The 23,610-nt window shown below is 34.9% G+C and overlaps 2 protein-coding genes across 5 annotated transcripts in view; both read right to left on the reverse strand.

The window, feature by feature from the left end:
- Positions 1-1,250: 1,250 nt before the first annotated feature.
- Positions 1,251-17,975, reverse strand: LOC146137410 (major facilitator superfamily domain-containing protein 12-like). Of its 4 annotated transcripts, XM_083394896.1 has the most exons (13): positions 17,773-17,975; positions 17,053-17,200; positions 16,422-16,632; positions 15,732-15,855; positions 15,168-15,279; positions 14,833-14,913; positions 14,333-14,394; positions 13,817-13,864; positions 10,085-10,222; positions 8,968-9,138; positions 7,504-7,598; positions 6,610-6,755; positions 1,251-1,980 (listed from the first exon to the last, which is right to left on the reverse strand). In XM_083394896.1, exons 1-13 carry the CDS (start codon positions 17,881-17,883, stop codon positions 1,940-1,942), a joined length of 1,488 nt encoding a protein of 495 aa, XP_083251022.1. In that variant the 5' UTR covers positions 17,884-17,975; the 3' UTR covers positions 1,251-1,939. The 4 variants fall into 4 exon arrangements, with proteins under 4 accessions (XP_083251022.1, XP_083251019.1, XP_083251021.1 ...); XM_083394893.1 differs by lacking the exon at positions 6,610-6,755; XM_083394895.1 differs by lacking the exon at positions 1,251-1,980 and having other exon boundaries at positions 5,142-6,755; positions 14,833-14,901.
- Positions 17,976-20,080: 2,105 nt separating this feature from the next.
- Positions 20,081-23,610, reverse strand: part of LOC146137411 (clathrin heavy chain 1-like) — a 31,664-nt gene continuing 28,134 nt past the window's right edge. The window contains exons 30-33 of the mRNA XM_083393546.1: positions 23,301-23,414; positions 22,766-22,987; positions 21,261-21,336; positions 20,081-20,790 (exon numbers count right to left, since the gene is read on the reverse strand). Coding sequence (XP_083249672.1) covers positions 20,585-20,790; positions 21,261-21,336; positions 22,766-22,987; positions 23,301-23,414 — 618 coding nt within the window. The 3' untranslated portion in view covers positions 20,081-20,584. The remainder of the gene's footprint in view (positions 20,791-21,260; positions 21,337-22,765; positions 22,988-23,300; positions 23,415-23,610) is intronic.

The raw sequence follows: 23,610 nt of genomic DNA on the forward strand, positions 1-23,610 counted from the left end.
TGAAAGATACAAAGCATCGACAGCGGTGGTTCTCAAACCATTTTCAGCTTAGGGCGGAATAAGAAAAATAAATAAAATTCGCGGCGAAGTTTTCGTCATTACATAACAAACCAACACAGCTTTAAGTTGGCAATCGCCATTACTATACGGCAGGGGTGACAAACTACTCTTGACAGCGCAGGAGAAGCAGAAATTTTCTTTGCGGGCCGTGTCAAAATAGGGATCTCGAAAACACATACCACAACGTGCGATTTTTTTTAAACGAATTTTCAAATATCAATAGGAGGATGCCTTACATGAGTTATGTAATCGATAAAATATTATGAAATCAAGAAAAATATGTTAAGGCCTGTTTTTGCCTAAAAATTTTTTTGAAAATGGAGTTAAGGGCTGGATTATATTGCTTGCCGGGCCGTAGTCTGCCCAGGTCTGGTCTACGGCAAGGCAACATATAAACACCATAATATTATCAGTTATATATTTGATGGTTGCTAGTGTGTAAGCCTTTTTGCAACAAGAATAGGTTATTTTCTTGCATTAGCAAACGTTTTGCGGTGCACAGTTCGAGAACCACTGCTCTAAAAAGCATAAAAGTTACAGCAACAAACACTCTTATTATACAATGTAACCATGTTTGAAGTCTGATAAATTTTGAATACACACGTACTTACCCAACATGTTTTTCTCGGGTATTTCGGCCGCAGTTGTATACGCAATTGTAACATTTACGTTTTAATACGTAGCGTCTTTATTCGGCTAATACTATGAAGAGCATACACTTGGTATTTCGCATTGCATTTGAAGGCGTTACTTATGATCCTACTCGATACAATTGAATGTGAATGTAGCATGCAAAAATCAAAATGAATGCACGCAATTTTAGAAACAATGTAGGATGAACAAAAATAGGGTCGCCTTTACAAGAGTCGCTTGTACAGCGCGTAGGAAAATATTTGTCTAACAGTAAATAAATATAACTTAATTTTTTAATATTTCGTAGAAAACCGACATTTTTCAGAAAAAATAAACAGATTTACCTAATAAACTTCAAGTTAGGTGCATTGTACACGGATATGTAATGTAGCTTGTAAATGAATGTCAAAGCCTAATAGTCATTTTAATAAAGACGTTTTGTTGTATAGTGATAAAAGTGCGTTTCAAAACGTGTTCATTAATAAGATGTCTAACTACTCGACCTATTTGACTTTGACATTTATTTACAAGCTACATTACAGATCCATACACACAGTGCACAACCTGATATACTTAAAAATAGCAATATCATAGCGTTGTTACTAGGATATTCGGTTTGCTGTGGAAAACAAACAAATATTTTGACTAATACTATTTCTATAGCACTTTACACGCCAAGTCAATTTGCGCGTAGAAATAAACTTGGACTGAAGACAAGATAATGAGGTAAGACACACACACATTACATTGGCTTGTTGACTCGATCAAGTTAGAAATAGTGACGTCATTCGTTACGTATAGGTGCGATTTAGGTTGAAAGTTCATGCACAGCGGATGAGTCCAGCAAGCGGATAGCTAAGCACGAAAAATCATGAACGCTTAACATATATATATATATAAATTGGTTTTCGTTGTTTAAAAAAAAAAAATTAAAACAAGGGATGTTTTGGATGATAATTACAACTAAAATAAATAGTTTTTTTTAGGATACACGAAAAGAAATAAAGTTTGCATGAGTTAAACATTATCCATTAGAACTAATAAATAATTTGCTTTTATAGAAAAACTCCGGAAATGAGCAGTTTAAGTCGCAGTCACGCATCATAATAAAGAAGAGGATTGTGTGTAAGAAAAAGCGGAAAGAAAGAACGTTGTAAGCCCAGAGGGACAACCGAGGTTTATTGCACTGACAGTACTAGCTCTCTGCAGGTAAAAGTGGATTGATGACGTAATTACTGTTACGTCATTATGACATCACCTCTCGGTCTGCCGAAACTTGATCGTCATCTAAAAAAATAAAAAGTTTTAATTTTACGGTTTTTCTCGGTCGGAAAGTGGTTTGCGATTCACAACAAAAGTTAAAAGTCAGTTTGTTTTCTCCAAAAAAAAAAAACCAAGAGTTAAACTAAATCCCTTAAATAATAACCTAAAATAAATATTATACACAAGCCTGAATATTTTATTACGTCTTCTGAAATACTCACCAACAACAGTTTATTAGTTAGCAAGTGATTGAACCGTGAATAATACACATAGCAATAAATATACTGTTGCTGCCAGGCATTATATCATTTTTAAAGAGGGTTCTTCTGACAAATATTTATTCTTCGCCGACGTTTCGACACATAGGAATATCGTGAACTCGCCTCAATCGTTCAGACAACGAAAACAAAGTAAATGGTCCACTTCCTGCCTTCGGAATAGCCTATTATGATCAAACCAAATTTACCCCAAACTTTGGATTAATTTTTGCTAAGCACATTGTGTATAGACTTAAGAAAGTAGGCCATTAAGTCCTTTCGGTTAAGGCAGTGGTTCTCAACCTTTTTTCATTCGTGGCCCATTTACGTTGCAAAAAAAATCTGTGGCCCAATAAAATGTTACAAAAGAAAAAACTGTAAAATAGGTTTAGAACAAAACACAGCAGAACATATTTCAAAACAGATTAGTTTTTCAACCGTGTATTAGTGAGATACCTACGGCTAAACAATAAATTTACATTCCTTTTTTATTTCCTCCCCCAAGCCATTACTCCTGTAAAATTAAAATTAGTGACACAACTGAAACTAAATCTAGCTTTTTTAAATTGGTCTGTGGCCCACCTTAAATGTTCCTATGGCCCACCAGTGGGCCATGGCTCCAGCGGTTGAGAACCGCTGGATTAAGGCAATGTATGATGGAAGTTATCGGTACTCATTAAAAGCGAGTGAAATTACCGAGGAAAAATCATGGTGATATAGCATTTGTAAAAAATGTTGCGTCTCCATTGCGCACATGATATTTTATGTGAATATCACGTGGTGCTGCAACTTCGATAAAATTAAAACCTTGTATATCACAAATCCATACGGTTCTTATGACATCTTCAAGACCAAGGATTCCAAACGGGGTCATGAGCCTTTCTGGGATTCAAGGGGTCGCGAGTGGGTGTACGTCAATTTTAACCGAGCGCCACAACTTTACATATTGTACTTTTACTAACTTTCGTTATGAGTATGTCAAAATTATTCAAACACAATCCTAAACTAAGTTGCACATTACTTCAACAACAGAAGCGTACAGAAGCATACATCTAAAAATGTTTTGTGTATGTCAGACGATAAAAAAGTTTTACGAGAATAAAAAGCGTCACTAGGGATGTCCGATAATATGGGATCGGGGCCGATATCCGATGCCAAGTGGTAGTATCGGTACTCGTCCGATACTAGGGTGGTATCGGTGCCGATCCGATACCAAAATAAATTCATTATATTTGAACGTAGAGTTTTGTACTTTGAAACATATGTTTAGATAAAGTTTATAAAGATTTATAAAGTAAAAAAAAAAATAAAAAAGATTTATATAAAGATTTATAAAGTAAATAAAAAATTACTTTATAAATCCTTCCCAGAGCAAAAGCAAATTTCAGCCTGATACCCGGAAAATTATTATTACATTTGATTAATTTTGTTTATTTCGCCATATAGTAATGACGTCATTTGATATCGAATCAGACCGGCGGTACTGTGGCCCAAAATATCGGGTATCGGTATCGGAATAAAATATCGGGTATCGGACATCCCTAGGGGTTACCTACTAAAAAGTTTTGAAAGCACTGTTCTAGACGTATTACAAATTACAAAGTTTACTAAAAAAAATAATTAGTGTTGGCGTATTTTAATATAAGCTTTGCTATTTGGGTGAATCGAAAATTTGTGAAGTTTCAATGACGAGTAATACAACACAATTCATTGCTTGGTGCACATTTCGAACTTACTTCATGGAAATTTAGTCAAAATGGAATCGTGTTGTTAACTTGAAGATTGTGATAAACTTCAACATGGTTGTCCTAAACCAGGGGTTCTTAAACTGGGGTCCATGGACCCCTTGGGGGTCCGCGAACTAGTTTTAGGGGGTCCGTGGAGGCCTACTTGGTATATTAGTGTATATTTAAGAAGTAATCTTTTTTTTAACAAAACAGTTTGATTAAAATTAAAACGGTTTTGCACTGAATTCTATTTAGACTCTATTTCACTTTTACATTTTCGGACCGAAATTAGCAGATTTATGAAGTCTCTTTGCGTTGTGACGTCAATTTATGACGTCATTTTGGAATTTTTTTGCCGACAGTGGTCCACGCAAGGCAAAAAAAAATTTAGGGGTCCGCGGTAAAAAAAGTTTAAGAACCCCTGTCCTAAACTAATTGCAACATCACAATACTGCCAACATAAATGATAAGCTGGTAACAATATTTTTCTTAACGACAAGGTGTCCCTTGATACAAACAACAATGAGGACTTGGTATGAAAGGTGAGCTAGAATCAATCTCAAGGGTGAAATGCAAAAATTACAAGGTGCTAGCGATTCTTGCGTTTGGTCCTATAGTGATCCATTCCTTATTTTTAAAGTAGCCAAAATAGGCGAAAGGTTGATTACTGTTGTGTTTTTTCAACATTACTTTATGGAACCTGTAGTAACAGTGATAGTGATATGAAAATTACGTCTTACTGATTTTAAACTAAAAAAGTTTAGACGCTATATTGCCAAAGGGTCAATTAAAGTGGTGAAATAAACCTTTCCTTCACATTAAATATTGAAGTTAGACAAAATTTTTTGAAGGTAATAGTCACTTTAGGGTAGATTTTTATGTTTTTGTCTTTCCTTGTGAAATGCGAAAATAAGCTATTTCGAGAGTTGATCTGATTATCACTGGCCTTGTGTGATTTGAGCTTGTTTTGTGAAAATTTCTTTTTAATTGAATGTTCGTTGTGAGCTGGTCTTCTTTCCTTTTTACACTCGTGGCTTCTTTTTGATTTTTCCTCTCTTCTCGGATTAGTAATTATTCGCTCTTTTTTACCAAACGAACAAATGCTGAAAGAAACGTCGAAAAAACACACTAAGCCAAGAAACACCGAGCCAAAGATTACTAAGCCAATGAATACCAAGCCAAATAGTACTGAGGTAAATAGTACCGAGCAAAAAAGTTTTGAGATATAAGCAACGTAGTTCTGAAAAAACAAGTACAAAGCAAGATAGTGCTAACTGCTAAGCAGAATATTACTCAGCAAAAGGCCCTGAGAAAAATCAAACGCTAATCGAAAGTCGAAAACAACACTAAGCCATGAAACACTAGGCAAAATAATACTATGCCAAAGAATGCAAAGCCATAGTATTAAGCAAAACATAATACTAAGCAAAATAATCCTAAGCAGAAGAGTAATAAGCCGAAGAGTACACGCAATACAGTGCATTAGGGAGGCTCAAAGAACGCAGCACAGCTTATAGGACAAATCGCGCCAAGCACAGTTTGGCAGGCTTGATGTAAAATTAAAAGCTCAAGAGTTTTCCGTGAGAAAGCAGTTTTCACCACTTGGGGGAATACCCCAGCGCCAAATTAGGCCTTTCTTTAATTTGACGAAGATTTTTGCGAAGAACACGACAAACAAACAAAAAGCCTGGCACTTTTTGTTGCTTTTTAAACTGAATTTTTCGCACAAAACACCAGAGTGCAAAGAGAATTACCTGATTTTGTACCGCGCGTATCATCGAAAAACAATTTATAGCACTGTTGCTTTCAAGATTGGTCCAACAGCTTTTAAAATGAGGGCGACTTTACGTAAACATATAAGAGCTAGTTTCAAAAAATTATAAAAAAAATTAGGTATTTTTCAATAAATAAATTATCCGCCTTGAAATGGTTTGCCTGCTATCCCAGTTTAAAACCGTTTGTATATAAATATTTTTGTAGGAATGTATGAATCTTGTTCTAACTAAAATTAGGGGACGCTACTTGAATAGTTAAAATGTCAGATAATATAGGATCGTCGTTGCTAACCCGGTAAAGAGTTAAACCAGCTCTGACTGTATTAGGTTGCTAGCAGTACCCCAACTTGGACAACTAGATTTATTTTAGCGTTTTTTAAAGTAGATAAGTATTAAAATTAGAGCATTTTAGTTTTTCCAAATTAGATTAGAATTAGAATCACCGAACTTAAACTAGAATTGCATTTAATTAATTAGTTACAACCAATTTTATTTAATTTGCGATTTATTCTCATGTAAATGGTTAATATTTTGTGCTAACTTTATATGTTTTAGCACAGCACATGCTTTTCAAACTGTAAAAATTACCAACAAGTCGTTCCAACAGAAGAGTATTAATTCCAAATCTTTGTTATGACTGGGAAAAGAAAAATGTTGTCGGACAAAGTATAGAATTTTTACTAAAAGCCAAATTTGATTAAAACTAGAAAAAGAGCACACAAGCAATTCACAAATTAGATTAAAATTAGAATTAGCCGCATTTTGCTCTTTTCTTTCATTGAATTACAAAACTAGAATTATCTAGTGTCTAGTTGTCCAAGTCTGGCAGTACCGCTATAATAAACAATCGAATAATCTGCTTCCAGCGAAAGTGCAAATAAAACTGGCCCCAACCTTGGCCGATCTTTACGAACGTCACGGGCGTGAGCATCTTCGTGATCGACATCACGGCCAGCGTGAGAAGAGCCATCACCGTGATGCCACCGATCACGAACACCATGATGTTGCGGAAGAAGATGCCGCAAGCCGGGCACTCGCACCTGCGCGATTGTGACGTAACAGTGCTTTAATAATGGATTGTTGCGCGTGAAAAGGACTGAATGGATTAGAATTGTTGTACTTTTTAAAAGAAAACAAGTGCGGTATGTACTGAGTTAATGATGAAGCAACACTTTTCAATAAATTTGCAATTTATTGCCATTTATGAAAAAATTGTAGGCTGGAATGTTTTTTTTTAACGGTCAAAGATTATAAAAAATACCATGTTAAAATAACTCCTTTGTGTGAATCAGCTTACAGTTTAAAAGTTAATAGCTAAATCCCTTTTTATTCTAAAACGTTTTTTCAACTAATCAATATTTTTTTTAAAATTGGAACGTTTTGTACACTAAATGCACAGATGTGAAATATGCTTGAAAACGAATGCCAACACTAATTAAATCAAGAAATCGACAGCATTTTTAAAATGACGTTTCGATACGAACATGTTTACTCACTTCGCTTGGGCATTGCTTTTCAAGAAAACTTTTATTTATACATTTTAAAATTAGTTTCAAGAAATTAGGCTAAATCATATAAACGCAGTCGAAAAAAGTACAACCATGTTTTTAAATGCAATAATTCTGGGTTTATTACACGGCGGCCATTAAACCTGCAGCTTAAACCATTCAAAGTGTTAATGTTTCAGAGTCATAAGTCAAGACATTAACTAATCGGCTCGTTTATCAACTTAACATGCCTATCATTACGCCTATTCGGATAGTCAAGAACAAAATGATTTCCACTCACAAGCACGGGTTAAGGTTTTGTATGATGACGACGGCTGCTCCGTTTGAAACCTTGTCTGTCAGGCTCATGGCTCCGTACACGAAAGCACCAGTGCCCTGGAAAAAAGTATGTGAAATCTCAAATATATTGTTCTGCCAATTACCTTAACCAGTTTACCGTATACAGATTACAGATTGTAAAAACTTGCTAGTAGATTTTTGACACACAGTCCTGACATAAAAAACGCCAATGCCCAAAGTAAAAAAATCTATAATACCATGTAGTATTAAAAGACCAATGACATAATTAAGCCAAACAAGCAGTAATACCCACGACAAAATAAGAACTTAATCGTTTGAATAAGACATAAACCTGTCGGAATAAGTCCTTAATTCATCGAAATAGGGCCGAAATGGTGGCCGCCGGTCTGGCATCGGCCGTTTTGTTGTCGACGTTTGGACGCCCTAGTTTGTCCGCGCCGTTTTGGTGCCCTAGTTTAGGGCGCCGCTGTTTTGGCACTGGATTTTTTGCCCATGTTTGGGGTTATTGGGGGGTAAATGTAGGGCTTGGATATTGGGTTAGGGTTAAAATTATTTGGGCGAGTTAGTAATGTAGTTAGGGGTGGGGTTTAGGTTAGGTAAAAGGTTGTATAGGCCTGATTCTGAGCATTTGGGTCTTATTGGACTTATTCTGATTCCTATTGGACTCATTCCGATCATTATTACGACCATGGGCATTAGTCGAATTTTGGTTTTATTTCGAGCTGTGTTTGATTCAGACGTTGATTTTTTTCTTTTCGAGTCCTTCGATCATAGTTATGATGTCATTTGGCATCAGATTGGATCGCAATACTTTTTGGGCAGGAAATCCTAAAATATACCGCCATTAATAGTTCAAAACAGGATGTCTTTTAAGCGTCGCATTTCTCAATTATTAATTAAAAAGAATTGCTTTTTGTGCTGGAAATGCTACAAAAATACCGCTATTTATAGACAAAAACAGGATGTCTTTTAAGGGTCGCATTTTTCATTTATTGATTAAAAAAAAATTGTTATGTTTCCTGCATATGCGATTTTGTTTTGTCAACAAGAATTTTTAATTTACTGTTTTAAAAGGTGCCAACTACCAAATATTGATAAAAGGTATATAAGAGATCCTGTATCATTTAGCTAAACGACGCACACATAAATACACGGGCTTACATTTTGACGTATACTAGAATAAATTGAATGCACACAGGGCGTTCTCAGTATTTTTATGAGCTGTTGACAAAAGCACGAAAAATAAAGTACTTTAAACACTGGATGAAGGCGCGTAAACATATGTGCTTTTGGATAAGAAAAACAACAACTTCTTATCACTGCTTTACAGTATACCTGCATTGTTTTACTTGTTTGATTGGACTTAAGGTAAAGAAATCCTTGTTTAATAACATTTTACACAAAACACTAACCTAAAACAAAAACATAATAAACACAAACAAACCGTTGCTTTCCCGATGAGCTTGGCCAGCATTGAGAGCGACATAACCAGGATGACAGAGGTGCCAGTTCCCAGCAGGACAGCCATCCCAAACACCATTAGGTTGTGTTCAGGTAGAAACTGGGACCACACACAAGAACCAAGCACGAAAAAACATCCTACCATGTACATCACCTGAGAAAAAATCGGTATTTATTGGGTAGTGTGCGGTATAAGTGAGGGGTACACCGAAATCCCATCTCAGACTAAACGAATCTGTCGAATATTGCAAGGCATGCTAGAAAACAACTAGACAGCGGTGGGGTTCGAACTCACGACCTCGGTCATATCGGGACCGTCGCTCTACCGATTGAGCTACACAGGCTTAGAGAGAAGCGAGTCGAGAAACAATCATATGCCAATGCTTGCTGCATTCTGTTAGTACAAGTAACTTCACATTGTATGTGTTCAACAATTGTGATCTAGCACTTCTGAAGCTGCTTTTTGACCAACGCTTACAGCTTACATATCATTAGGTAAGGTACTGTCAAACAGGGGGTCGCTTGATGAGATTCATGGGGCAACATCTCAGTGTTCTTAACCTTTTTTTGCCGCGACCAGAAAACTAAAGCGTAAGTACAGAGTTCGGTACTTGTATAACTGATAGTCACAAGCAAGTGACTTATTAGCGCTTTTTATTCAGGAAACTATACTCCCGACTGATAAAAGTTATAAGTCTGTAAAATATTTGATGTTATGTGAACCCCTTTAAAGTTCTTCAAGGATCACCAGGGGTTAGTGGAACCCAGTTTGAGAACCAAGTGGTATTTTTTCGATGTTGCACTGTATATGTGATAAAACAAATCACGGTGACCCTTGCAAGATGAAAGTCGACCTTAATTCCTGATCAGTAACAGCAAAATACTCTAGCAAAGCTAACAATTTAGGTGAGACACAATTAACAGAACTTTTAAGATTGAAGACTATTTAGCTGTACTTTTTTCTATTTGAAGATTTGTCTACTCGTCGATTTTTCTACATTTTTAATAAAACGGTCATGCGATGTGGAGTGCACAGAATTCAAAAGCACAAAACTTAATTGAAGTTTCAAAACATTTCGTTTTTTCGTCGCTCTGTTCACCTCCTGTTTGACTTTGCTGGAAATTGGGCGAATCAAGATGGCGGCGAAAAAGCTGGAAACGAAGACAACGAGTGGAACAATTGCGATGAAGCGCTTGTGGAGCATCAGCGTTTCGGTGAGGTACATAGGGATGTAGACCTATGCGTAGGAACAAATGCAGGGGTTAAGGGTGATTTTCAGTTTCACTTTTGTTTGACAGAAAGAAAACGGGTTTTCTGAATCTGCTTATTTTATGACCTCATCTCTAAAAAATCCATGCCGACTCTGAACGAGAAATAAAGTTAATGGAAACAAATTTCGGTGTGAGTGGCTTAAAAAGATATTTCATAAAAATAATTTTAGGTAAAAGAACATTAAATCTAATTAAAAAAATGCAACAAATAGTCTAAAAATGCCCGACTGAAAACATGAATAAATAAATCTTAATTTGAAAACTGTGAAAGTTTCCAAAATTTGTTGCATCGCCCGGTAGAAAATATTAAAAATTACATTCCTAAGCTATGTTAATATCGAGCTACACAACCAAATGCTATTTATGGGCAACGCGGCGATATTTTAGTCGCTGCTCTGTTATATCAGTCAACAGCGCAGTTAAATTGAGTTTGATTGCATTCGAATTCGAACCATCAAATATTGACCAACGACAGTATGCTGCATATAAACAGGCGTTGCAGACCTGTATAAGCAAAAAACAAACACAAGTCCTGCCTCATTTAAAAATAGCTCTGATAAGTAGGGCGATTATTTTTTGACTTGTCAAAAAAAGTCAAAATTTTGCCAAAATTTACACGTTAGGTCACAATTTGTCAAAATTTTTCAAGTTAAAATCGAATAAAAATGCACATAAATCGTTTACAAAATTAAAAAAAAGTGTAGTCAGCTTTTTGAAATTCGTCTTTCGGTTGTTTTGAAATTTATCAAAAAATATTAGTTTCAATTTACGTTCAAAGTCATTTTAACCGTTTTAGATCTTTATTAGAGCAATATACGGCAATATATAAAAAAAAACGCGTGATTAACGACACCTAGGTTATTTAAATCGATGTATTTCTAACAGGTCAAAATTTTGTCAAAATAAATTATTTTTAGGTCAAAATTGGTCAAAATTTAAATTTTTAGGTCAAAATTTCCTATTTTTTAGGTTAAAAAATATTCGTGTAAATCTTCTCAGTCCATTTCTCCGTATATATTTGTATTTGTAATTTATCCTGCCAACGCAGCAACTTTTATTAAGTTTAATAAACATATTGAGCAGGCGTACAAGTTATCGGGTTAAAATAACCAGTGGCAGTCATTTTCAGGCTGCCAAGTCGCAGTTGGACATAGGAATCTTGACTCGATTTATTTTTCTTTTATGTTTGAGGACTAAGTAAGACTACCTGAATCCCGAGTCCGCCATGCGCATTTACAGAAGCAAATTAGAAATCGATAAGGCCTCAAACTGTAAATTGGAAAAGTTGAATAGCATATAATGTAATATCGGACCAGGTATTGTTGGTGGATGAGTTATATTCATGACCTTCAACCCACTTAAGTGAATTTTCGTATATCCAACCTGTTTGGAGCATAATGGTTGGAGGTTGTAGTAATACGTAATAAGAATACCAAAGCCCATACAGAAGTAGGTATCATTTATGATGTTGAAAAGTGAATAAAGAGTTATTCGAAACGTTCAAAATTATACCTACTTCTGTATGAGCTTTGATATTCTTATTACAACCTGTTTAAGTAAATGGTTGAAATACATGCTGTATGGTAGGAGCCGGTTTTGGACCCGTTTTTTACCAAACTTCGCAGTCCTAGTTGTTTAGCGCAAATGCCTGACTTCCTTTGTTAAAACTGTACTTTTAATCCATGGTTATAAGTAGTTAATGTGATCAATAGAAGTCGCTTAACTTTTTTCGCGCTGTATTCCTGAAGTTTCAACATTGCCCACAATGTAAATTATTTATGCACCACAAGCTTCAACTGCAAAATCCAGCGCCCGAGACAAAGTACTTTTAGTGGCTTATGCAACTTTTATATAACGCCTTGGAAGTCGATTTTCAGCAGGTAATATGTTTGGAATAAATTTCCTTTTAGTGATAAATTTGTAAAATAAGGCGTATTGCCGATTTAACCGGGTTACTTGGCAAACTACGCACATTTATTTTCAAAGCTATTTACGCCTAGCATTTATTCCGTTTGCAGTTTGAAAGAAAACCGCAACCGTTTTGACTTTTAAACGTTTTTTTTTTCACCTTTCGAGGTGATAAACAAAAAAATAGACACACACACAATGTTTTAAATGTTAAAAATCAGTAGACCGTTGTTTTTCTAGGCGACATTTAAGATGACCTCGTACAGCACTCAATAAACGGGTTGGTTATCCGTTTTGCAGCGTGCGGATCTAGGGAAACTATACAATAAACATGCTGTAGCTACTAGGTATGGTATATACCGACAATAAGTTCTTGTACGATACTATTTTTTTCTGGTGGCTCTGTTATTGCAAAAATAGAGAAATCATAGTGAACGTCTATTTCGTGAATCGTGGCGTATCCACCAGCGGCTGGATACCACGAACATAAAAACCGACGTTTAATTTCCAGCTCCATACAAACAGGACAAACAGGTGTTATTTAAAAGATAACAAACGGGGTTGTGCGTTGTCGCTCTTATCTCTGTTTATTTTAAACGTTGTTTGGCGCATTTTTTAACTTCTTTTTTATGTCGTTTGATGAGCGTGCTGTTGGGCGTGTTGGTACATTCCCTGATAAAGGCATCCTGGATAGGCGAAGGACACTAGGTAATCGGCTGTAAAATTCAGTGCATGGCATCCAACGATGATGGATTTTACGGCATCTAACGAATATTTTTTTGCGACAAGCTCCAAATTGAAACCGCCATGTTGTCAATAAAAGTTAACGGTGCAAGATCAAATTAACTTCGGTTACATTGTGATTTGTATACGGATATATGATTTTATATTGTCTTTTTTTACGATTTCCACACATTTTGGTGCGGTACACCAACGGTTGTTAACGTTTTATGTGCTTGATAAATTAGGCTTTTATAACCCTTTTTCTCTTGCCCATCGCTAGAATGACGAGCGGAAGTAAACAGGATGGCAATTATTCGACTGTGTTTTATAACGAATGAATTTGACGGGTTCGTGCAATAAAAGTGAAGTTGTTTCAAGTCCAAAAAATCAATCACGTTGCTAAAGGCGTTTTAGCTCCATTTACCAAAATATCAGGTTAAGGCGGTTTATTTCTTTGAGAATGAGACGTTTATATTTTTGTTATGACCTAAAACAATTCTTAAAAGAATTGATTTTTTCTAACACTTTACTATCCAAATTAGTGTAAAAACTGGGTTCTCACATAAGTCAATGAAGGACATTCAAAGACCAAAGAAAATTTGTAGGTTTTTAGACACCAAAAACTAGAGTTTTTAAATACAATCGAAAACACAATAAAGAACAGCCCTAAAACATGTTTATGGTACTTTTTAAACACAAAAAACATAAAATAATTTAAAGACTATTATAAGACTTTGAAACAACATAGGGTTTTTAAAAGACTTTTTAATATGGTAATTAATTCAGAGATAGGTTTAAAGACTTTTTGGCAACCCTGCAAAAAGCACTTGCAACATTGATAACGACATTAAACATTTACTGGCACCTTTTTCGTGGCGCGATTTAGAGCTATGGCAGTTGCGATAAATATACAAAACTTAGCGAATTACCTGCGAAAGGTTGACGATTAGCCGCGTGCACATGTACAACATCGCCATCTGGAAAATACACGTGAAATTGTTACTGCCAAAAAATGTTTAGTAGCACAAAAGAATGCATTTATGGGAATTGGCAAATTGATTTTCGTGCAATAAGCAGCAAAACTAGCTGTTCCAATATGACTGAAATCGCGTATAAAGTACTTTTACTGATTTTTTTGGTCACTTACAAATCATTTATTTCCTTTTTTTCTTTTACAAATAAAAGTGCTATGAATTTATTAAACGTTTTCTGAAAAAGATCCACACACATATGTGTGTTAACAAATGTGATATAGCCCTTCTAAAGCTGCTTTTTGACCAATGATTCCGGCTGACGACGGAAAGGCCATTGCAGACTTACCGAATCTGTCAATCAATGTTCGAACCTCACTGCAGGCTAGTTGTTTTTCTAGCCTGCCCTGCTTGCATCATTTTCTAAGACTAAGCGGTTTTCTAAAATTAAAATAAGAAACACACCAAGCTTACCAAATAAAACTGCGGCTTTTTGAACCAATCATACCAGTGACGAATAGAACACGCTGTCGTGACTGAAAAGACAACAACGAAATTATTATAAACTGTAGATATATATTTCAATATTTTTTACTGGTTTGGCATAGACATTTGATAAATGGCGTATTAGGCAAATGTGCAACAGGAACAACAACACCTTTTTATCTGTAATTATCAAGGGTAAATGGCTAGGTTAAAAATTCAAATTTACAATTCACACTAAGCTTCACTTTAACATAAACGGGCAAAGAGTTTGAAAAAGCAGCTTCAAAATCGTTAATTGATTTCAAGCTTCTTTATCCAGCATATTTTTTTCTTTCGTATCAAACCCTTGTATTACCACGTTGAGCTAACCAATCAAGCATTATATATGAAGAAAATTATTTTTTTCTAAAACAACGAAAACTTTGAAAGTTATAAAATTTCGAAAATCATGAAACTTAGAATTGCATTTTTTGTGACACAGCACTCACTTATTTGAGGCTTGGTGATGAGAGGTGTATCTTCCACTGGAATGATTCCGTTCTCCTCATTGCCTTGTACTGTGTCAACAACTGAACCATGAGATAATCAGAAAAAGGGTTATTTTACAGCAAATAGAAATGCTTATCCTTGACTAGAAAAAACAAGGCGAGCAATGATTTTAAAGTCCTAATAGTTACAAATTAGTGACAGAACTAGTACAGGTTAACAAAGTGAGTACAAATCTCAGCATGTTTACTCCAGTATTTTCTTTTATATTGATAGAAGCATAATATCGGCCATTTATCGGTAAACCGATATATCTCTACTTGTAATTTACACTTACTATCGGTGTATCCTCCGTTAACTGCAGCCTGTGGAGGCACATTTTCTTTCAATCCAAGGTGAAAGGTCAAAGTAAAAATTATTCCGATGCCGACAACAATCAGAACAAGTGTCTTTATATAAAACAAGTATCGTCATTGATGTGCTTAACTAACTTGGGACCTTTTTACGTGAAATAGCAAGGGTCGCCAGCAAACAAAAGTATTTGTATATATGAATCTTTCCAAATAAAATCAACAAGGCAACTACAGCAAACAAATATTTTTAAAATATCTTTAGAATTAAAACACATAATTTTGGTAACTTTTAAATCTATCCTAATGACATCAACAAGGTAAGCAAAATAAAAAATAATTTTTGAAGACTTTTGTATGCTGTTTAAGGCCTATTTTATTTACGATCCAACTTGCACATATTGAATTTTAAGATTTTCTAAACAATTACACACAGTCCTAAACTTACACAACACTACAACAATATAGTTTATATTAATAGTGAACAATTTGTCCCTTAAAAAGTTTAGCAAAGGTGTTTTATTATTTAATTAATTTTGATGGTAAATTACCCTGAATGCTGGTGCATCAGCAGGTGATAGCGTGCTTGATTTTGATGATGGAGAAGATGGCATGTCTAGCACCCCCCAGGCAACAGAGTAAACAATTATGCAGCTGATCACAGTAAATGAATATCTGAAAGTCGGAGCAAATTTATTTGTTGGTTTAGGAGGTAACACCAGCAATTAAAAGCCTAAAGTTTAAGGTTTGAACTTAAAAGATTTGTTATGTTAAAAAAATTGGCTGTTACATACGTTCAATAATATGGTTTTGTGTAAGTGTTTTATCATGCTTAAGATTGTAATCATATTTCATAATAGTAAAAAAAAAAAAATTGGAAATCAGGTGAAAACAAATATATAATTAATTTACCAAGGGGAACAAATGTACAACAACAAATTGAAACAATAAAAATAAATGTGTTAAACAATTTAAATTTGAAAATGTCACTAATAAATAGCAGAGTTATAATTACTTAACTTAATGACTTGACTTGGTGTTTAAGTGTTGATAAACACGTAACATCATTCTAGTACATGTCTTAACTGGGATTTAGGTTATTTCAAAATGACTTGTTTACAACACTGATAAGTACCACAATACTAGTAGCACTACGGTATCTTTAAAATTTTGTAACCAAACTTATTATTTAAGAGATTAGAGGTATTTAAGTTGCATCCTTCTCTGGTTTAAAACCGCACCTTATTGCATTTAAAGTCACTTTGTCGCTGTCTTTATGGGTAAGATCAGGTATTAGGGCGAGATGGTTGATCTGCGTTGAAGCCCAGCCGAACTGGAAAATTATAACCAGCGGAGCGTAGTAGACGAATTGCGCATATTCTGCCGTCTCCTGTTCACAGCCAATGCAGCTCATAAATAGCAAGGGAAATGTCAGTGCCACCGAAACGGAACCTACAAGAAAAAAACACATAAATTATTCATACATAAAGTCAAATAAAATAATAAACACAGCTCTATTTTATTTGGTTATTTCAAAAAGTTCATAATAATCAATTTGAATGCCTGTAAATTTTTTTTTTTCTGTGATGTAGTCTCTGTTCCAGTAAATAGAGCAGCAATATTTATATAACAAAAATATTTAAAAAAATATATATTTATAAAAAACATAATAATTTTCTATAATAATAAATGTGAATACCTGTAAAATATTTTTTTTATAAGATTTAGTTTAATTTCTAGTAATAAAGGAGCGTTATACATTACATAAAAATAATATACATAAACTATATAATGTGAACTTTTAAACTCGATAAAATTATAGTCGAGTTATATAATCCGGTACATGCAATAACTCATAGACATAGAACTTACCGACCAAATGCCATGATTTTCGCTTTCCATATCGGCATGTAATACTCGAGTGGTCTGACTCATAACCTACAAATGGTGTCGCCAAACCGTCGGCGAGTTGGCCAACCAATAAAATGTTGCCGGCCATGCTGTTGCTAAACTGCAATATCTATGTATACACATACTTAGCATTAGACAAGCACTCCATGAAATTAATCTACAAGAAAGTTTCCTTGCAAAATAGATTTAACCCAAAATAGAAACAGTTTAATGTAATGCATGATCAGATTTCATGATTGCTAATAGTTTTGTTCAAGGTTGACTTTAATAATTATAAAAAAAGGGAACTCTATTTTAAGTATGTAAATGACTTTGGGTTTCAGAGTAGGCCATTGAAACATTTTCTGTTCCTAAAAGTGTCTTTAAAAAACACGGATTGTTTGTAATTCACTAACTCTTAGCTATAGATGTTAAACAACATTAAAAAAAACAGTAAAAAATATAACCACAACTGTAGTAAATCTATGTAGTCATGGCTGCGAAGCTGGACTAAAAAATGTATAACTGATTTCAAACGCATCGCAATATTTAACCATTGAAATTGTACAATTGTTCTTCCGTCAAATTTTATTTAGAAAAAATTCTTTCTGGCAAAATTTTACAATCAATGTCTAGAAGCAACAGTATATTCATTTCACTGTAGCATTGTGTACCAATATTACGAAAAAATAACATTCTTACCTCATGAAAGAAGACGAGCAAATAGCTAAACCACATAGAAGCACATAGGTCGTTTAGCACATGACCCACGCCATAACAATACTTCTCACGTCTCGTTAGAAAACGAGGCATATTAATGGAATATGAAAAAATAGCACTTGTACAAAATAATTACTTTCCACTTTACAAGACTACATATGACGATATGGTGCTAAACAGTTTAAAACACCTGGAAAAAGTATGTACATAGCAAAATGTATTATGTTCATGTTTCGATAAATAAAAAAACTAAGTTTGTCAAAGTCAAATTTACTTAATAAAAATATTTAATCTGTTTTATATTTGCCGTTTAATTGGTAACAACTAACAGGTAAATGTCACAGTTATAATACTTTTTAACTAAATGACTTTAAGTAATTCAGCGGCTTCAGCCGAATTTTCATAGCATTTTTTTAACAAAAGCTTAAACTGAATAATTAAATTAAAAGAAAGTGCTTCTAATTGACTAAAATTGACAAGTTACTGCATTTGCAAAATGAACTGGGCCATAGGTCAAACAACAGCTAAATACAAGACTGGCTACATGCAACACAGGTAGTGCGTATTTACTTGTGGTTTAGAATTCGTTTTTTGTAAATTAAAGCACATAGAACGTCATTACAGAAAACAAATTTGCCAAAATCATATAGGTTTGTTCAAAATTTGTCTTAACACTTCAATTTCCAGTTACGTAACACATTTTTAGACTGCGTTCTGAAATAATACTGCTTGCCCCTGTGGAAATTGTACTCAATAACATAAACAAATCAAAGTCCAATCGGTGAATACTACCACTTTGACTGATTTCTTCATTATTTCTTAAATATTATAGATCATAGAACAAACTTTACTGCGAATTTACTTAAAGAACGCCCAAAAAAAACACTGTTTACACCTGTTTCGCTGTACACTTTCAACCCATTGACTACGGTTTTAGACAAACGTCACAGGACCTTATATAACCACAAACAATTGTAAATCGTTGAACTGAAACAGATACAAGCGGCAGAAAGAAGGTTCTATAATCAGAGAATTTAAAGCGAGAAGACTGGCTTTTAAAAACGATCTCCAAGTCTGCAGTTACTAGCTTAAAAGTCAATAAAGTGCATTAAAATGCGCCTTTTTTCAGTTTGCATTCGGTCGGTCACATGGGTCTCGTGATAAAAGGGGTTGTAAGTGAGTGACGACTATTTGCATTGCAAAACTGAGAGGCTGGAACCTATTGTACGAACAATAGCTCGTTTAAACGGTTCCTCTGTGTGTTTTACAAACAAAGGGGTCCAATGGCAAGTTTCGTAATTGTTTTTGCCACCAACCATGATTTTTTTTTGCTTTTTAGTAGATAAAAACACATTACATCTGAATAGTCTAATTAAGATCAAGGTTTGGGTTTTTAACTGTTTATAAAGTAGGTTACATGGTCCAATAGTCTTTTTTCAGTTCTAAACTTTCTTTTAAATCAAAGCTGTAGTAGCCTATGATACGAAGGCCGGAACATAAGTTGTAATAAAACGCCCTAAAAACGGGCACAATATCCAACAATTTATTTCTCTTATAGAAAGGGTTTTAACAAAAAATACCGGCGAATCTAAAGGATTATTTACGAACAGATTTTAAAACGCTAGAAGCTAAACGGTACAAAATGTGAGCCAATGCGAGTTCGGGCAGTTCATACCAACATAGCCTACCATGAATAATAGCTTAATCAGTGTCGTGTATGTGTGTTATAAGCGTGCACTGAAGTATCTAGTTACCAGATACTTGAGACAGGCAAAATCTTGAATGACGGCCAAACGGACGTGACGTGTTTTGTTAAACGCAATGTATCAGCAAATGTTAGGCACGATCGCAAAAAGTCTCGGAAAAAAATATTGCGATCACGATCTAGCCTACTTAGCTTATATAACTCTGCAATTTTGTGATAGGATACAACAATTTGACCCAAAACATGGAAAGTCCCATGTAAAAAAAACAAAAAACATATTTCTTAAGTTAAAGATCGCCCTATAAACTGGTTAGAAAATGTGTTAAACAAACACAATGAAAAAATACCTTAAGAATACAAGAATATTAAAGTTAAAAATAGTTAAATCTTACTTTAACTCTTGGCATTAGGTTTTTTCATGGCTAACTCAACAAATAGTATTGAAGCTAAAAGTTGATAAAATTTATTTCAACTTTTAGCATTAAATTTTTGACACGCCCAACTCAGCAGCTAGTATTTATATATAAAGTAAAGTGACTTTGCTGGGACGGCTGTACTTCAAAGCAAACACTCTTGTTACACGGAATAGTTTATTTTACATGTTTTATAATGCAGTGGAGACCCATGTAATGAACACATCAGAGCTATACACAAGACAGAGAATTACACATGATGATGATAAAGTTTATGTCATCAACCGCTATCGCCAGTTCAGCTACGTAATTAGGTGACGTCACAAAAAAATATTAGGGGGACAGCGTTCTAAAAGCAGGGTCACGTCAAAACAGTAAAATAGGGACTCGGGGAATGTCTCTCAATATCAAACCCCGGAAATTTTACGATTATTTTTAAGCGTTTTTTTAAGAATTTGCGATTTTTAAGGCGATTTTTACTTTCATTCAGGTGGAATTTGGCAAAAAAGCACAGCACACACTTACACACGTATACGGAGGACGAAAAAAGGTTGAATTTTGAACAACATGTCGCGAGCCGGCGGCTATAGCAGACTGATACACGTCGATATCTTCAAGTTAAATAAATGATTTTTTCGTTGGTAAAAATAGGCGCAAACTACAATTTTCACTTCTTTTACATTCCGAAGTTGAAGCCAGACCCCGGCATCATACCCGGGGCCCCAGGCATGGCCCCACCAGGCATGGGGCCGCCCGGCATGGGACCTCCGGGCATGGGACCTCCGGGCATGGGACCTCCGGGCATCCCCGGCATTTGGCCCCCTGGGTACCCGGGTTGGACGTATCCGGCAGGACCGGAGGTGATCATAAGTTGGGGGTTATCTAAAAAAAATAGGAAAAAAGGTTAAAAACTATAAAAGAAGAAAGGGGTTAAAATCTGTAAAAATAAAAATAAAATGTCGAAAAAGGGTTAAAATCTGTAAAAATGTCGAAAAAGGGTTAAAATCTGTAAAAAGTGGTATTTTGAGGAATGGTATACTTAATGCACGCTTGATTTTAAGGTTTATTTTTTTTTTCCTAAGTATACTTTAAAATAAATTGTTTCGCCCTATTAGTTAGGTACAAGCGACAATTGGTTTTGAACGATTATAGAGTGTAATAAATCAACAAATACATTCCAGATTATTTGCTTTCTTTTGTATTTATTTATCGTGGCATAAACCATTCAGTGAAATTGTTAGCAAGGGTGTGGTAATCAATTTTTTTCTGTGGGCACATAATATAATACAGGTTAAGATACTTTCAACAAGACTTGAGTAGCGCTATACTAATGTACTTCAGCTTCAACTCACCGTAAACAATGGGTTTGTTTTCGGTTTGTTCTTCTTCCTGCTTTCGAACGTTCTCCGAGGTTTCGAGCTTGTCGATCTGTGTGACGTAACAATCATTATCATTTGAAACAAAACAAACAAAAAACGATACGAAGTGCTGACAAGGAAATAGGCTCAATTAACACAAATAAAGAGAATAGTAATCAGTCAACATTTTAGGAAAATTAGACAAGAAACATACCAAACATAATATTTTGCCATTTCAAAACTACTTGAATTGACGAGTTTAAATTAACACACAGAGACTCCTGTATTCCAGGCAAACGAAAACGCATTTGGTGCTAAATCCAATGTTTTAAACCTCCAATGAAGGATGCATACTTGGTCGCCAAGCTTATCCCATTAGCATAATAAGCTTCATTTCCGCATTATTTTCCACTACGCAAAGTTGCCATTCATAAGCGTTCAAAGCCTTACTACGGGGACTTCCCAAAGCGGTGTAGTCCCACGTGTTTTAACAAGGAGCGCTAAAAACGACTTGGCATTAAGCTAAATATAAATAAGTTTTCCTGACCTGACACCGCACTCTCTACTTGTTTATTAAGTTGTAAAACGGGAATTTATTGAAAAACAGTTAAAAATCGCATAAAAAAGCGTATATATATATATATATATATGTACATATATTCATAATAAAATGTATAGGGTTATAGGGTTAAATTTTAGAAAAGTACATGTAATTTTTCAACAAGTGAACCTAAACGCAGCTACCAAAGGATGAAAGACCATAGACGGAATTTGAAGCTTGGTTTTCAATTTTATTTTTTTATCATTTTTTTCTATTTATTTATTTTTTCATTAGTGACATGCTGTTAACTCGTTACGTTTTCTGGCGTCCTCGTGTCATAAAGCCCACATTTCTTTAGGATAAGTTTTGCCAGCCTACTTAAATCAAACGACATACAATAATAATTTTATCCCTGGTGGTATCTCACCCCTAGCTTACCAAGAAGCAAATTGGATTCATTAGCACCGCAGTTTAAGGAAAATACAAGTAATTTACAGCAGGTCAAAGAGCGCTTGTGAAAACCAAAATGTAGACACGTATATTATGAACGATTTTGCGACGTTTACTTAGGTACGATTGCTAGTTTTTTAAACCCCTATTGTCTATGCACGCTATCATAGCAAATTAGGTTCATTACCTCTAGGCAGTTTTAGGAAAATCCAAGTAAATTACAGCCACGCAAAATAAAAAAAATACGAGCACTTGTAAACACCTGTGCTTGATTTCCCAACGTATTTACGTACCTTTTCCTAGTTATTTAAATGGTTTAGATGGGGTGGGGTATGGCATAGTCTCATACACGGTATCATTGTAAATTAGGTCATTATTACAGGAATATCGGTCAACTAATGTCAAATCCTTGACATCGGTAGAAAAATACATTCAGAGCGTTTACTGGGCCCATAATGCCATACACGGGACAGGTGAACGATTTTCCGACACTTAGAAAAACACTTACCCTAGTTGAGTATTCCCTCATGGTCTGGATAAGGTAGGGCATCGCATAATCGACGATGCCGTGTCGCCAGGCCTGCTCCAGTACCACGTCGGGTCTAAGCAGGTCGTAGCATGTGTAGAGGCCAGCAGAGAAGCACTCGTAGCGCTGTCGGTCCAAAAACCACTCAAGCAATTCCTCGGCCAACTCAGTGTCACGTGACTCGCCAGCATACGTCATCGCGTCCTGGGGAAAATGAAGTTGAGAAAAAAGTTTGAAAACACCGGTGCGGTAAACCGCCCGGAGAGGAATTGTCGTGTTCTTCAACAAATTTATTTTTAATTTTTTGGAATTCAAAGAAAAAAAAATTAGTTCGTGAAATTTAAAATTTGTTTTTAATTTTTGAAATTTAAAGATTTTTTTAAATATTTGTTGGACGAACCATTTTAATTTCGATACAATGCCAGATTTCTTATTTGTTTCGAACTTTTTTTAAATGACAGATAGAATATTTAAAAAAATTGTTAGTGTTTAATTCTGTTTTTTTTTTCGATTTCACCTTGTAGAGCAAATCCTTCTTGCACAGCTCAACAGATTGTCTCCAGCGGTTATTCCCCTTGTACAAGTAAGCAGCAATGCGACGAAATTCGATCAACTCGTGCTTCTCCAGTCTCTGTGACGTAACAGTAATCATTGAATCGTTTTAATTTATTGCTTGGTGCACAAATCCAACATTTTTTTCCATTAATTTGCCAACCTTGACCTTACAAAGGATAAACTGGTTTAGAAAAACTTTTTCCAGCCAAATTTTCGCCCATAACTTTTTGATCGTAATTCTACGCCGGCAATATGCCAGAAATGCAATTTTT

The sequence above is a fragment of the Ascidiella aspersa genome, chromosome 7 (genome assembly GCF_963924565.1).
Source record: "Ascidiella aspersa chromosome 7, kaAscAspe10.2, whole genome shotgun sequence".
Classification (NCBI taxonomy): Eukaryota; Metazoa; Chordata; class Ascidiacea; order Phlebobranchia; family Ascidiidae; genus Ascidiella; species Ascidiella aspersa.